General features: G+C 38.2%; 1 protein-coding gene across 5 annotated transcripts in view; it reads right to left on the bottom strand.

Annotated features, from left to right (window-relative positions):
• Positions 1-3293: 3293 nt before the first annotated feature.
• Positions 3294-16684, bottom strand: part of LOC134756042 (protein bunched, class 2/F/G isoform-like) — a 162309-nt gene continuing 148918 nt past the window's right edge. For all 5 annotated transcript variants that reach the window (XM_063692820.1, XM_063692821.1, XM_063692823.1 and 2 more), the window contains 2 exons: positions 15207-15258; positions 3294-4847 (listed from right to left, as the gene is read on the bottom strand). In XM_063692820.1, the coding sequence (XP_063548890.1) occupies positions 4635-4847; positions 15207-15258 (265 nt within the window). In that variant the 3' untranslated portion in view covers positions 3294-4634. The remainder of the gene's footprint in view (positions 4848-15206; positions 15259-16684) is intronic.

Raw genomic sequence — 16684 nt, 5'->3', positions numbered from 1 at the left:
AACTTAAAATAAAGTCTTGGCAAGTCTTGGCAAAGCTGATAAATCAGTAGTTTCATCAAAACAAGGAAGACGCGACCAGGTGGATGCTCTCAGTTCTCAGTTTGTAAGTAAGTAGGTAGGTAATTTGACTACAGGAAGTTTCGCGCTTAAGAGTCCCCGGCAAGCTCAGCCGAATTACACCTTTCCATACAAACGTAGTTCCGCTCTCATTTTAAAACTACGTGTTAGATTATAATGAAACTTTGCACATACAATGACATGAGATATATCTAGGTCTGTAATTAGTTTATATAGCTCCAGTTTATAAAACAAACAAAATAGAGCAAAAACAAATTTTGTACGAAAAACTTAAATTCGATGTTTTTTATTCAAACTATGATATCTGAAGCTATATTAACTAATTTCAGACATAGATATACCTTATCCTATTGTAAGTACAAAGTTTCAGAGAAATCTAGCTAGTCGTTTTAAAATGAGAGCGGAACTACGTTTGTATGGAGAACCGAGCTTGCCGGGGACCCTTAATCTATTTACCTTTTTATACCCTTTAAGGGGCCCACTGACTATCAGTCCGCCGGACGATATCGGCCTGTCAGTTGTTCGGAACTGTCAAATTTTTGTTCTAACTGACAGGCCGATATCGTCCGGCGGACTGATAGTCAGTGGGCCCCTTAACACTGGAATTTTGGCTCACAGATTATGTGTTTCAGCACTTGTCAATTTCAAAAATAATTTATTAATTATGGTCGCTTTAGGTTCTTGGTGTCTATCAATTCACTTGAGTAAACCAGAAATCTGAGAATTTTATATGGTTTTCATACAAATGCTAAAATATAAACAGGATAAATAGCGCCATCTACAACAATAAAGAGTAAGTACCGAGTAGTCCCAACTTCCACACAATTGCGTACCTACTTCTATATTGTTGTAGATGGCGCTATTTATTCTATTTACATTTTAGTATGAAAACCATACAAAAATTGGCATCTTATTGGGACGTGTAGACCGTGTAGTGTAGTTTTACTAGCTTCTGCCCGCCGCTTCGTCTGCGTGGAATGATGATGATGATTCAGAAAAATAACCCTATGTCGTTCACCGGGCTATCTCCTTACCAAATTTCATCTAAATCGGTTCAGCGGTCTAAGCGTGAAGAGGCAACAGACAGACAGTTACTTTCACATTTATAATATCAGTAGGGATTTGCGACTAATTTCAAATATTGGATTATTTCCACCAACAGGTGGGTACAACCTACCACCAACTTGTTACAAATTGGAAACATTACGGTTTTTTTATGAACATCATTTTATATTTGTAAATGCTTGACAGAATCTAGCAAATGTGCCTATGAGGCTATTTTATTTATTTTATACTTTATTGCACATAAGAAAAACTTAGTGTAAAAAATGCAAACTTAATGCCATGAGGCATTCTCTACCAGTCAATTAACCTTAGGGCAAAACAGAGAAGATTGTAGCCGGTGCATTAGAGAAAAAAAAAAGAAAAAATTATAAGAGCCAATGACCTAGGTTTCTAAAAGGATCTATTTAGCCATTAGTCGGTTCAAGCTAAGTCTGCAGCGAGTTTGATAGCACAGCCTTTGAAAGTGTTATATTTTAAACGTCATAATTTTATAGAATTGGCGTTATTGATATGATAACACTTACACGTTCTGTGCTATCAAACTCCCTGCAGAGTCAGCTTGGACCTTGGACCGACTCCCTAAATCTCAACGATCTCTGCTTGATACATTGACCATTCGTGATATAATACTAGGGGTGGCTCTGTGAACTGTAGATCTCAACAAAACAAAAGCATGGCGCCGCCATTATGAAGAGTATCTACTACGTTCAACTCTACGTCTATACTATGTTCAACTCTATCTAGCTTTTAAATTTTATACCTACTGACAATGTAACCACTGTTCCCATTGGGATTAATTGAATTTTTATTATTTGTTTCTATTTTTATTGTTCTTGTGTGTTGGGTTTTTATTGTTTAGTGTAAGTTTTGACATTGTAAATTTAATTCTATTTTGGATTTGTAAGTATTTACATAATTACTCTTATTCTAATTGTGTTGACAATCCTTATTGGAGCTATAATTTTATTTCATTAGTATTGTTGTTATTTTCATTTTTATTTTGACGATCATGATAGAAATTCTAATATTTTTGACATTAATGCAAACTTATAATGTAATTGTCTTTCATGAAATAAATCATCTAATCTAATCTAAAGTTCAAATTTCAACAAATATTTTTTATTACATGCAGCAACATGCAGTAAGGGATACAAAGGACCCCCTTTTAATGTCATATATTTATATAGTTAGTTCCTAATATGTATAATAGGTACTGCTGTAATTTAAGCTTATTGTACCTACTACTGTTTTTTTACTGCGACAATAAATGACTTTATTTTTATTTTATTTAAGTAGGTACGTAACTGACTTATTTACGATCTTTTGCTGACTGGATACAAGCAATACCAACTAGGGGTTTGTAAAATTCACCTAACGCATCTTTTTTTTGGGAGAATTTCCTTTTCAACCTTTACGCATTTCCCTTGAATTTTTTGATTCTTCTGTAACATACCCACTTTAATATTTATGATTCACCAAAGGCATGGAGAAATATAAGTGATAACTCCATTATACATCAGTTTTCTTTCTTAATGAATAATTCGTTGCATAGGAGATATGTTAAAATGTAATATGTTTTCGCAAAGCTAAATGAATGAATTTGTATCTATGTATGGAGCACTCTCTTACTTCTTTATACCAGATGATAGCTGTTTTTTAGGGTTCCGTACCCAAAGGGTGTCCGTCTGTCACCAGGCTGTATCTCATGAATCGTGATAGGTAGACAGTTGAAATTTTCAGATGATGTATTTCTGTTGCCGCTATAACAACAAATACTAAAAAGTACGGAACCCTCGGCAGGCGAGTCCGACTCCACGACCGATAGTATCATGAACTATCTTTTCTGCTGATGAGCTCAAAGCCTACAAAAACAATAATCGGTTGCGTCTCGAGTGCACAAAAAAAAACAAACAAAAGATTGCATAAACTGATGCTATTTTATGGCATAGCCGATTATCGCTTTTGTGAGTTCAAGACCACCATTCTTTTGACCAGGTGGCATACAATTCAAATTAGGGGAAACCCCTGTCTTTTATACTTTTATCGAGCAGATGGTCAAAAGCTTTGGCCTTCATCTCGGCTACCGTGTGGAGACAAAGGGTCTTTTGTTTTTTATTGTCGAGCAGGTAAGGGGTTGGGATACGAAACACAGAGTAGTTTTGCGTTTATTTATTGGGTATGAGGAACCTTTCTGGTCAACATAAGCTAGAATGGACATTCTGTTCACAGTATATTTACAAATTTCAGTATCATATAATATAATTCATATCTAGTACTAGAGTAATGCTTTAAAGAGTAAATTACTGTATATTCACAATAATTATGAGGACCAATCATCTATACACATACATAGTAACGTTGTACAAAATACTACACTAAGACTGACATTCCTTGCTGGGACGTTCTTCCTAGCTTTGGCTTCACTAACTACGAACCCTGTCTCTCGTCACTCTCTCACTGCCAACGACCGACCATTCAGTCCCCAGCCACTTTGTTCGATCAACAACGAAGCTAAATACAGCGTATGTTTTAACTTAATACATTTAGATATACGATTCGTCGACGACGTTCTCTAGGAAGGCAGACTGAGGAATCGGCTTTCATCACATTCTTTTCACATTATATACACCATTCCGACTCACAATTCTATTACAACTTGTACTATATACAAACAATTTAAAACATTAAAAAAATACAATGTTAAATCGCTATAATCTCTATTACTGATAAGGGGTTGGAATTAAATAGTTTTATATGCAGATTGCGTGCAAATTGACTAAAGCCAGCGGTCGCCAGCTACACATTCAGCGGGAGCTGCGGCCCAGTGGCCTCACGCCCCACACACTACTCATAACGGAGGAACAACACTTCATACACTTCACAGTAACTCAGTAGGTAAAACTCGATAAATAACTTAAACATTACAAAAAATGTAAAAATAAATTAACACACAGTCCTTGTTCAATGCGTAAGATATTCAGCTGTTTCATTACATCTATTATAAACACACGTCTTACAGATTATCTTAAATGGAATATATTATGTGGATAGCGATATCTAAACTTTTAAACTGCATAAAAATATAGGTAGACGTTTTACATCGAAACCCTACTCGTCGCCGAGATGCGTAGCGTAAGCATGGCAGTTAGCACGAATTCTGCACTCTTATGATTAGTAACAGAAAAATATATCTTCTATGTAAGCTTTAATAGTGAGAGGCTCATTAAGCGCGCCGGCAATGTCTCCAACATATACAAGAGTGCCGGCGGCGGCAGCGGCGGCGCGGCGCCGGCAGTGCCGGCTCGCGGCCCTCGGCGCTCGACCGGTGGCGTGGACTCGATCCTCGTTAACCTACGTCTAACATAGCACAGCCATAGTGACTCCCTGGCGCGGCGCCTGGTGCGCACTGCGCAGGCGCCGCCTGGGGTCGCGCGCCGAGGGGCCGGGCGGGGCCCGGGCCCGGGGGAGGTTCAGCAGGCCGACATCGCGGCCTACGACACGGGCGGCTGCGGGCCCTGCGGCGCTGGCGGCGGCTTGGCGCCCGCCGCCGGCAGCGCTGCCAGCGTGTCCTGGCTGGCGTGCGCGCGCAGGTACGTGTTCTCCACCTCCAGCTGGTTGATCCTCTCCATCAGTTCGGCGATGCGCTCCTTGAGGACTTCCACCTCCTCGCGCACCGCGAACATCAGGTGGCTCTTAACCAGATCCTGTAACAACACAAAAACCGACGTTAATAACTTAAATAACGACACTAAACTTCTACACATCTTATAAACTGAAATATTAGATATCATACACTAAAGAAAAAGTGACCAGTGACAAGTTTTTTCTTCAGTGTATGATATCTATTTCAGTTTATAATTTATATTTAGTAGTGTGACTACGTAAAAAAAAAACAAATCAAAAAATATTTCATAAAATAATTTGATTAAAAGTTCCCTTGTTCTACACATCTTATTCGAGTAGTTGGCTACGATACGCCACGCCGCGCCGAGGTGTTTATGAAAAGAACAATCATGTTCTTGTTTATTTCCAAATACATATGTAGGTATAGATATGAAACTCCGATACGATATGGATCGTCACGACTCATGATAAAAAACAACAATGTAAACGTTGAAATAAAATTATACACGACCACTCAGTATTCTCAGTAAAATATTTCACAAGTTCACATGGATTTGTTATATTTAAAACAAAACCTTAATATAATATTTTGGAAAATATAGTAAACGCATCGGTGACCGGTGTCGATAGCCAAAATCAGCTTTACGCTTGACCGCACGCAATCAAGAAGCGAATGCTACGCACTTTACGAAAAATGTGTAAAATCTAGCAACCGCGGCTGAAATTCTTGACAGAAACGTACCACTTTTGTTTTGGGCACGACAACGTAGCAGGCATCTTGGTGGCCTTTCTGCCTGATTTCGTAGAGGAGATCTCTGGGCTGAGTGGCTACGTCGATCATGTCGAACGGGTTGTGTATTCACCGAGTGTAAATATAGTGAATGTAGTAGCCGTCGGGTCTGAGCGCGAACGAGATAATACTTTAGGTAAGTGCTTATAGGAAGTTGCGCGGGCGCGTCCCAGCAGGCGACTGATGGTCTGATCGCGCGCGCGCCCTATTTAAAATGGCGGCGGCGGCACACGTCATCGCAGGCACCACGCGGGCAGCCCGTGCGCCCTGTGCACCGCACTACCGAGACCGATATCCACATTACAAAGCTCTTGTTTTCTCACACACTAGGTATATTTTGGTCGTCTTATAATATTAAAAAAAAATGGCCGACAAATAGGACATTAAATTGTAAAGTATTGCTGGCAAGATAGAGTCGAATAAAGGAAGTTGAGAAACGAGGTAATAAATTCAAACAGTAGCATAAACATTTTAATGTCAGGCGTATGTCGGTTCGCTGCTGCTCTACATTTTCACATTCTGTAAAATTTTCCATCATGCACTTGTGTTCATATGATTTCAAACTTCATTGCGTGCATATTTTACTGAATTCTTTCGAAAAATGTAGTATATAAAATATATAAAAGTATAAAAAATTACAAATCGGATTTCAGTATTGGCTACCATTCCACAATGTATCAATGTATCTTATGGATCACTATGTCCTGTATTTAACAGAAGTGCGTGTCTGTACATTTCACGTAACTCCCTTCCTCCTTCCTTAGATCCTTCTATACTTTTTTCGAATATTTACTATCTAATCCTTCATATATCTACAAAATAGGTTCTTGTTTACAACAGTCTCCCGAATGGCTACCTACAATTAAAATCAATTCTAGTTATTTCGCGTCCAATAAAGAATTTGTTAGGAGTAACGCGCCTCACCAAAATAATGTCTGTCAAGCGTCAACACGTACCTAGTTCATTCAATGATGACGGGCCCTACATATTAATAGAATAACAAGAACTTGAGGAGTATTTACAAACAAAGCTATTGAGAGGAGAGCTGGGAGGATTCCATTGAATTACAGCTAACTACTTGAGTTCATTAACGACAATAAACTGAATGGGCATTGGACACTAAGAATGCGGATAGTTTTATAGTTACTTATAGTATGTTTTATTGATAAATAAAACAATTAGAAAATTAAATCAAACGATACCCATATAAAGGACTTGCGCGTAACATACATAATTCAAAAGAATCATTATCCGTTAATGACTAACATAAATAGACATTGTAGAGGAACACGGTTTCTCGCGTGAGATGTACGTAAGAGATGTATTTGTTTCACACAGCCGCTTCCTTCTCAGGTGAATTGGTCATTACTCCCACGCTGAAAACACGCGAAAAACACATTTTTGGTTTTCTAATCTAGACTTTATGACGCACATCCAAGTCAAGGCTCAAAGCTTCGGTGAAGCACAACAGAATGGACCCTGGTTATAATTAGACCTGAATAAAAATAGCCCGGGTGTTTTTAGCGAGGCGGTTCGAGTGGGTGCCGACCGTCTTCAATTAAAGGAATCGAGTGCTAAATTGCACCGGTTCACGCCGGATCTCATTAGAATGTATTGACAACTGCGTCACGGACAGATTGACGGGGCGCCAATGGACTTATTGATAGCATTTGCAATATCAACTGATAATTGGAAACAACTGAAAGAAACCGCTCAGAAAAAGTGGCGTAAACAGGAAAAGGTAATCAGTAGCAATTTAATAGGCTTAAACAACGACGTAACAGTGATTATGTCTCGTGAAACGTATTCATGCCAGTAGGTGAAATCTGATAACGAAAGAGCACACGAAAACATGGGTTATGATAAGAGCGACAGGAGTATCAAAATATGTCCGGTGAATTTAATATTTAGAAATCGCATCGTTATCAGAGTGCAGTGAACTCGTATTTGCAATAACAGGCGTGGTAAGCGATGATATAATTAGTACAAGGGCGAACGATAATACCTGCAGCATTGTTTTTAATTACTACCAGACAGAACCAGGCCGACTTGACAATACCGGTGCGAATTGTGTAAATTAGTACAGGTTAAGACTAGCGACCTAAAGGATTCAATTCATTATTAGGTTAGATCAGATGAATTATACAACTACATTGTTTGGTAAGTTAATTAAATAAACCCTAAAACGTTATCTCTAAATGAAAATAATACAGATATAAGAAAAGAAAAAAACAGGTGATTCGTAGAAAAGAAAAAGCAGCAGGTAAACAAGTGGATAATATTATTGACATCTCAAAATCATCGTTGATATTTATGTCAAAAACCGCCTGATTAACGATTTAAATAAGACGCTTAAAGTAAAAAAAAACCAAGTTCATCGAATGCGTAAACAAAGTTGAAGCGGCCGTAAGAATTAGTTATATTAAAATGACATCATCGTTATTAAAGCAGCAATGCGTAAACTAGTCGGCGCTCCGCATGCAAAACAAAGCCATATATGGAAGCCGAATTTGGATGGCGATGAGTTTCGGTGGGCGATTGATGGTTTGTTATTGTACATTCTGGTTGACTTGAATATTAAATAGCAGCGAGTCTCAATTAATATTTATAAGCACTATGATCTATCTATTTGGAAATGATTTAGTAGAATAATACAATGATAATGTGTTAGGTTAGTAAAACTTAAGTGTTAATAAATATAGTGGTATCATTTTTTTTCTATATTTATCTAGTTGGTCAAAGTAAAAAGTTATGTGATTATCACATAACTTTTAAGAAAAAAACCGACTTCAGGAGGTAAAACCACCCACTTTTCTAGTAGCATTTCGTTTCTGTGCGGATCGCTGTTCTAACCTAACCCAATTTTCTGATAGCAGTTCGGCTCTGTGAGGATTGCAGTTCAAACGTAACCTTTACCTAACCCACTTATCTAGTACATTGCAATTCTGTAAGGGTCGCAGTTCTAACTCTCCGGGTCCGAGCCCAGGTCTGAGTCGGAACCGGGTCCGGGTCCGAGTCCGGGTTCGAGTCCGGGTCCCAGTCAGAGTCGAAATCGCCAAACATGTACTATGCGTTGTTGAAGAGTTCCGTTCTGATCATCATCAGCAGCTCCACTTCATCAAATGTAACTTTTTTAAATCTTATTGCTTGATTTGTTGATGGAAATACTAAAATCACTAACATGCTTTTAACATTTGAGGACTTCATTCCTCATGGATCCCATCATCAGAACTGCGTTTTGACATAAACGGGACAAATCTGTATGTATATACTTACAATCGAAAAAAGAATTTTCATAATCGGTCCAGAAATGACGGTTATGGAGTAACTAACATAAAAAAAAACAACCGAATTGAGAACCTCCTCCTTTTGAAATCTTAAAGTCGGTTAAAAAAGAACAACGGCTGCGTAGCCCGTCTGCCTGGCACCGCGCCGCAGTTTGCACAAATATTTAAGTGCGTCTTGTTTGTAATCCTCTCTCTTAGATAATATTTAAAGGTTTAGTATATTTGGATATGCATGCCACATGCTTATTTGTGAAACGACAGTTTTACTATTTCAAAAGTAATAAGACGCAAAATAAAACAATCGGCATAAATAAGGTAAAGAACAGTTGGCGCAAATTGATGATTCAAGTTTAATATCAAGAGTATCAAGACCCGTTGTACAAATATGTATTGATCAAATAATGAGCGCACTGCAGAAATATGCGTGTTTATAATAAAAATTCAGACAATTACATAAATCGACATTTGGCCGTAGTTATTGTATATCATGACTAGAGAGTTGTCCCAGAGGCATATGTGCAAATACCGGGTTCAAAAAGATATTTATATGCAAAATAAATTGTTATCGCAAAACGGCACACCTAAGTAAACCTGCTCGACTGTTTGGCTAGTGCTAGTTGAAATAAAAAAAAATATATATAAAAATATTAATGATATTATTTGCATGCGGTTACAATTTATAATTCAACATATTCATTATTTATTTGTTTATCGTATGGCATATGTACATGTCACTGGATTACAGTGTAAAAACAAAAACATATGTTTAGTTAGAATTTCGCCCTTTCCAGGTACGCGTGCTTCACTATTAAAATTATTCTACTCAGAGTATCCGTGTTTTGTTGCGGTCACTTGAAATATGCAATACAAGTACCTACAATAATTATCCTTTATGTTCTTCCACGAAACCATTAAATATATAACAAACTCGAATCAGATATTTCATATTATTTCCAAGTCAGCCGATTTTATTGGCGACCGTTTAACTTCCTAGGTTCGGTTGCACCAATCACCATCGATTGAAAGATGTAACTTAGCAGAAAACTATGAAATTTCCCATAAAACAAAATTTTAGCGAACATAATTGCGATGACCGATTGAAAAAATCGGAAACATTTTAAAGTCATGATTAATTAGCTCATTTTAGGGTATTTAACGCCGCTACATACAGTTAAAAATGATATAATATATCAGCATTGCGATACAGCGAGAAAATGCTGCCAGCACAGGTACAATGCCTCAAGGGCCTATTTTAAATTTAAGCTAGGTTTTAATTTCGTTTACGTAGTACCACTGTAGGTATCTTGTATGTAAATAAAAATAATATAGCATACAGCAGCTAAAGCTAAATATAAGCTATATGAAACCAATATAAAAATATAGCTACCTCTTCCTGTAATAATTGACGGAAGTTCGACTGACAGAAAGTAAACAACGTTCACAGCGGTATCAAAACATCAAACTAATCATTTAAAGGAAAGGAACAACATCGGGTCAGACTATCTTATCCGGATTGCGTGCTACACGTTTATCTAACATGAAAACAAATTAAAAAAGGTAAACAATAAACATGTTCTCGTAATGACGTCCGCGTGCTATCTCCAAGATAGCAGTTGTCAACTTGTCAGACAAACAAGGCACAATCTCTAGAGGTCACTCAAACATAACAATCTGGAATTGCTGGCTGACCCTCGTTACGATATGATGCATATAATATCACTAGTTGAGATCACCACGAGCGAAATGACTAATTTGGAAGATAAAATATTTAACAATCCAAATAATAGTTATTATTAGTTAGTTCAGTTCTGTCATATAGCCACAGTCTAAAGGTAAATGTCACCTGATAAGTTCCGCATGTTCTGTTTTCACGGCTTAAAGTATTTTTTTGATAATAAGTAAGTGAAAGGTAAAGACAAGTTTTAATTTTAGAAGTGTGAAAAAACCGTGAAAACCGTAATACTACCAGTAGTTTCTTGAGCGCTGGAAGCGATCAGAAAGTAGAAGTAGGTAATGGAAACTAGAACAATATGTGGCTGGAGCCTGGACCTGGACAACGCCTTCAAAATATCTACATCTACACGCTATATCGGCTAAAGAAATAAAGTTTATTCTGGCAGATAACGTAGCCGATTGTACGAGTATGCTACTAAACGATGTGTATCTATGTAGTGCAATTCCAAAACCGGTTCAACGTGAGATTCCAAATCAAATTATGCAATGACGTCAACTTCGAGCCTCATAAATATTGAATCGTGAAAACATTGCCAACGAACCAGTTTTTCTTTGTCCACGAATATAAAAATAAAGCACTAAGGTTATTAGTATCTAAATAACAAATAGTCATATGATTATTGGTATGTTAACGGGGTGGTCCAGTTAGACATCACAACATTCACAACTGATTGCGGTTATTGAAATATTAAATGATAACGTTATACTTGATAAGGTTATTTTGAAGACCGAAGGTCATGATGTTTTGAAATCCTGTTTACTAAATCGAACAGTGAATCTGGTTATTATCAATCCCCAGCGAGCGTTGGCGGTTTCGACGGATACGATAAAAATAATCTGTATTTACTTCGTCAGTACTCTTCTATCTTTTATCTTGGCTTAAAGCGATACAGATTATTGACAAACAGATTTAGAATTAGGTATAACATGGAATAATTATTTAACTGTGAAATCCTTATATCTTGTTTTTGATCGAATAAGCTTAAACTATTTATCATTTGGACAATAAATTTGCCGCACCTGCGATTGTCGTCATTGTATACAGGCTGGCCAAAAAATAAGTGCATTCCCGTTGCCAGGGAGGTTTTGGGATTATACTGAGCAACTTATACTATGGGACCAACCACAAAATCACGAATTTACCCTCCTATAGAAAATGGACCAGCCAAAATGTTTGAAACAGTCAATTTTTTTTTTTCGCGATTTCGTGGTTGATCCCATAGTAAAAGTTGCTCAGTAAATCCCCAAACCTCCCTGGCAACGGGAATGCACTTATTTTTTTGCCACCGTGTATATAGCTCACCTAAATTATTAGGGATCGTAATCTAAGACGTTAAAACAAATGAAAGGATTAGATCGTGACGACTGTAATTCTCAATTCTAGAATAGGTCTTAATAGTAGGAGCGTGACAGCTTCATTACAGGGTTGGAGATTTGTTTTCCAAGAACCCCGCTGCATTTCCTGGCTCGCAATGGCTTCGTGCTGCGATTTCGATCTGGCGCGTGCCGTGCGCTGTCGTAGCCACTCTTAGTTGCAAATAATTCGTCGCTCGATCTCGATATCGGGCTGGCGACCGATTTGCAAGAACCTCTACGTCTTTTAGTACTTAATTCCACGGTGGACATGTTTGATTTGGTCGCTTTATCTGGAGAGCACGTGTCTCCACTGTAGCGGCACATCGAGGGCAGCTTTCCTTCCGTGTCTATTCTTGGCGGGTTAGCCCTTACGGGTCACGTCTGACTCATGCAAATTATGTACACAATGAGGGAATTAGTATGCTGTGACGCCTCAAATAAATGAAAATTACCACACGTAACATACAATAGACAAACACCGACTTCCTACATACCTAGCGACGCCGTTATAAATTGCACGTGTTTGGCAATACCAAAGATAATCGGCGATAAGTAATAAAAGTTCAAAGCGCTAAATTTAAAGAACGCGTGGAAATCAAAGAATAGTGTGTTTGCACAGATGCATGGAAATGGGTCAGTGGTGTGAACTATGATTCCTGAGACGACGAATTGCTAGTAAACATCATTCGAGTGATGTAACACGAAAAGTCTTTCGAAACAAATGGCTAGCTCTGTATATCAGACAGCGTGGAATTGGTGTAAATTTAGTGCTCCAAGGCCGTGGGCCTGCTTTATTATGGGCGAATTATTATGCCGAAGCTTTTACTTATATGCACGTATATGACAAATTATGAGACGTTTAGCTGCGCGCTGTTGAAAATCAAATTTCAAGTAAATGTACCTACTCTTTGTAAGATTGCATGTTTTTGTGTATTATGATTTACGTTTTATTGTGTAAGTAGTAAACTGCTTTACTCGATTCAGATAAAGAAATGAATGATACACGTTACAAGACAGACATTATCATTATACTTATTAAAAAGGGTAAATACGATAGAAACAAATTAGGTAATGCAGGGCTTCTTTTGTAATATGTATTACGAAAAGAGAGTGTTTGCGAGACACACTAAACTAATATTGCGCTGATAATCGCTTACACGTACACCTGATATCTTTTCATCTATATGTATAGTGCCTATCTTTTAAAATAATCGCGTTTCTATTATTGCAGTCATCGACAGATTGTAAAAATAAATTTTGATAAATGTAATCAAATAATAGATAACACCCGTTACTTCAAATAGACGAATACGTATCAAAAGTGCGTGTAGGCAGGAGGTACTTCAGCAAAATATAAAAACGATTTTGCGCAAAGTATACAGTAGTAGGGAGTATGATGTAAGTACGAGTAGGGAGTAAATAGGGAGTGATAAAAATACTGGTCGGTGGGCATTAGGGCGGGATTGAGGTCAATCGCTTGAGGCCATCTGCGGCTAATTATAGAGTATGCGAGACTCCGATAGCGTACATAGATGAATCTCAATTGCGAACGCGAATGTAGGGTACAGGAGAGAAACTCAGTGCTAATAATGCAGTATTTGCGGATGTTGATAACAAACTTCTGAAATATTTACGTTTGACCTACTTATAAAAAATCGCTTCTCGTATTTTTATAAAGGTTTGTAACCGATCGGGATATGTAGCACTAGCAAAAAATAAAAAGAATAGTTGCTAGCGGCAACAATGCAATCGAGAGCTCAGATCAGAACATTGCAATGCACTGAGTCTCACACTGAGCACTGAGAATCGCAGCGATTAGACTTGAGCAAGAAATTTTCATGCGAAGTTGAAAGACGACACTTCACACTCCAGATCAGGATGTGAAAACAAAAAGACACGGAACTAATAATAACGGTACCGTTACGCTGGGCATATCCCGGATTGGTCGGAGGAAAACATTAGGGAGTCAACCAGCGTCGATTTAATAAAGGTGTTATGTAGCTCCATTACTATTGCGAACACGGATGGTACTCTTAGAAGATTGCATCTTTGCGCAAGACAGTTAAACACGGATCAAGATGAATGGGTGTGTGATGAATGTTCAAAGAAAAGTCGGGAAAGCTTTTCGTAATGTGTGAAATAAATCTTTGAAAGACGTTGACGCACGGTGCTGCATGTAAAATGAACTGGCTATGCAGGCAATTGGACATGGTGCCATTAGAGCCGGTCGAGGCTTCCCAGAATCCCTTGAATCGAGCGCAAGCGGAACCCTCGCGGCCGACTGACATGGCACCGAGTGCTACTGCAATACATTGTCATCGAAGTATTCAGCACATGCTTTCTACCAGAAGTCCTATTTTTCTTATCTTAGGTTCTCAGTAGAAAGAAGCACATTACTGGTAAATGATATGTCGCCTTAGACGGCCATTTGGCATCTGTAAGACACGCTATTTCCTTAACCCTTCTTTGAAATGAATATAATATATGTGTCACGTAATTGTTTGCTGATTCAGGAAATAATACTAAAAAAATATTACATCGATTTTTACTGCGAAATCAGTGTTAGAAGTTGCATAGGCTAAATCATATTTATAAAATAAAAATAAATAAATATTAGAGGACATCTTACACAGATCAACCAAGCTCCAAACTAAGCAAAGCTTGTACTATGCGTGCTAGGCGACGATATACATACTTATATACTTAGATAAATATAGAAAACACCCATGACTCAGGAACAAACATTTGTGTTCATGTTCATCACACAAATAAATGCCCTTAGTGGGATTCGAACCCAGAACCAAGTACCTTTAATTCATAGGACAATTTATAAATAATATAAGATGGCAATATGGAAATTTCCATCACCATGCAAAGAAGGGTTAATGGTCCGGAGAGAATCTTCGACGATTTGAGTGATTTGCGTTCCATAAAGTAGCACAGCAGCCCGGATAGTAAAGTCGCTAATGGATTCCATTTGTCATTGTGGCCGCTGTTTCTTATATACATTTATTGCATGTGATTTCCTCCATTTATGGTCAATTATGATAATGGTCAGCGGCAAAAGAAAAAGGGTTTTCTAACGACGCACGTAGGCCAGATAATTCGCATTACAACCTGAAGTACTGAATTGACAATGCTACAATAGTCACGTGTGGCGTGAGCTTTATAAGGGCATTTGACGTAGCTTAGGAATAAATATATTTCCTGGCGAACTTGAATGGCCGATAACTATAAGAAATACAAGTAGTATTAGAATTATAGATACATACCATAGCTTGCTCGATCTTGTTGTCGATGGCCACCGCGCTGGTGCCCGATGCGCTGTAACAAAAAGAAAAACAAAGTTATAGCCAAACATCATTAAAATTTCTCGTTGTTTACAAAATATGTATATGTATCAAGATAGTTTTTATGTTGACTCGAGCTCAAATCAGTGTTATCGCGAAAGAATGCGTGAATACTCGTAGTTTTATCGGTCGATTAAGTTCAGCAAATGAAAACAAAACGAAAGCACGCACCGTAAACATTTTCGCGCATTGCATCGGTTTAAGGTAAACGCAGAGGTGATGCAAGGGCGAAATGAGTTAACTAGATCCAAGTAGTAAGTGCGGCTTATAATAATGAATGAGAACTTCCGTCCGACGTTACGGATGATTATATACGTTCGGGCGGCACTGTAAATATTGCTAAAGCGACCCGGTGAACTAACTTGTTTGGAACATTAAACAATTAAGTCCGGCAAGACCCCTACGGATTCAGAAATGAAACAAGCGTAAATGCTGAAACACTATAGTAATAAGAAAAGAGAAATCGATGTCGATGTTTTTCATTTCTAATGTCAGAAACCTGGTCAATCAACAGATGTTGATACTTGACCCACAAACCCCTATCGATCGCGACTGTAATTGAAAAAATGTTGATGTTCTTAAGATAAGTTGGACGCTTAGTTACTAAGTTAGGCAGAATCAGCGTTTTAGCGAGCGTGGGCAGTTAATTGCTGCCTAACACGGCATAACTAGGTAAATTAAGTGTAAATAGCAACACCGAAACAATGGAAAAGGATAGTGCAGTTATTAAAAAGTGTCACCAGTGCAACACGCGGAGGGCGCCACGTGCTTGCGAGAGTGACGAATGACGATGCGCCTGCTTCGCGGCTACTGTGCAAGCGATGACTTCGACTACTGTCAGACTTACTTATTGTGATCCAATCTCATTCGTGTAATCAGTAGTAGTATGTGGCACATTGTACGACAAACGTACTTGACTTTCTCCCGTCGGATTCCGTGTCGCGTCAACGAGTTGAACAACACGACGCTAAACTTGAACCCATTGAAGCGTTGAAAATGAGCGCGGCTGCAGATCGATTGCGACCGGTCCGCCGGTGAACTCTCGATATTGAATAACGCTCCTGGACCACACGACACGACCGCACTGACAATGGCTTCCACCAAAATTGACGCCTTAGCGAAAATTATGCAACGCATGTAAGTGACACGTAATAAAATACTGGATAGCAACCGTAAAAATCTATTTCGCAACCGACTAGTAGGTAATCGTTAAAGTTAACGCCGTTTCTTCAGGGCGACAATAATAAAAATCTGCTTTCTCTAAATTGAACTGGGCGAAAACTAGTTTTTGTATTCTTTGAGCGATTACGCAAGTTAGTTGACAAAATTCTGCTCAGTGGCATGCCCATGCCACATGAAAAAGTTGAAACATAAGGAGGCGAAACCGGAGAAAGTATTTC

Source organism: Cydia strobilella, chromosome 3 (genome assembly GCF_947568885.1).
Source record: "Cydia strobilella chromosome 3, ilCydStro3.1, whole genome shotgun sequence".
Taxonomy (NCBI): domain Eukaryota; kingdom Metazoa; phylum Arthropoda; class Insecta; order Lepidoptera; family Tortricidae; genus Cydia; species Cydia strobilella.
The sequence above is the reverse complement of the archived record's forward strand: the minus strand, read 5'-3'. Positions and strand labels throughout refer to the sequence as shown.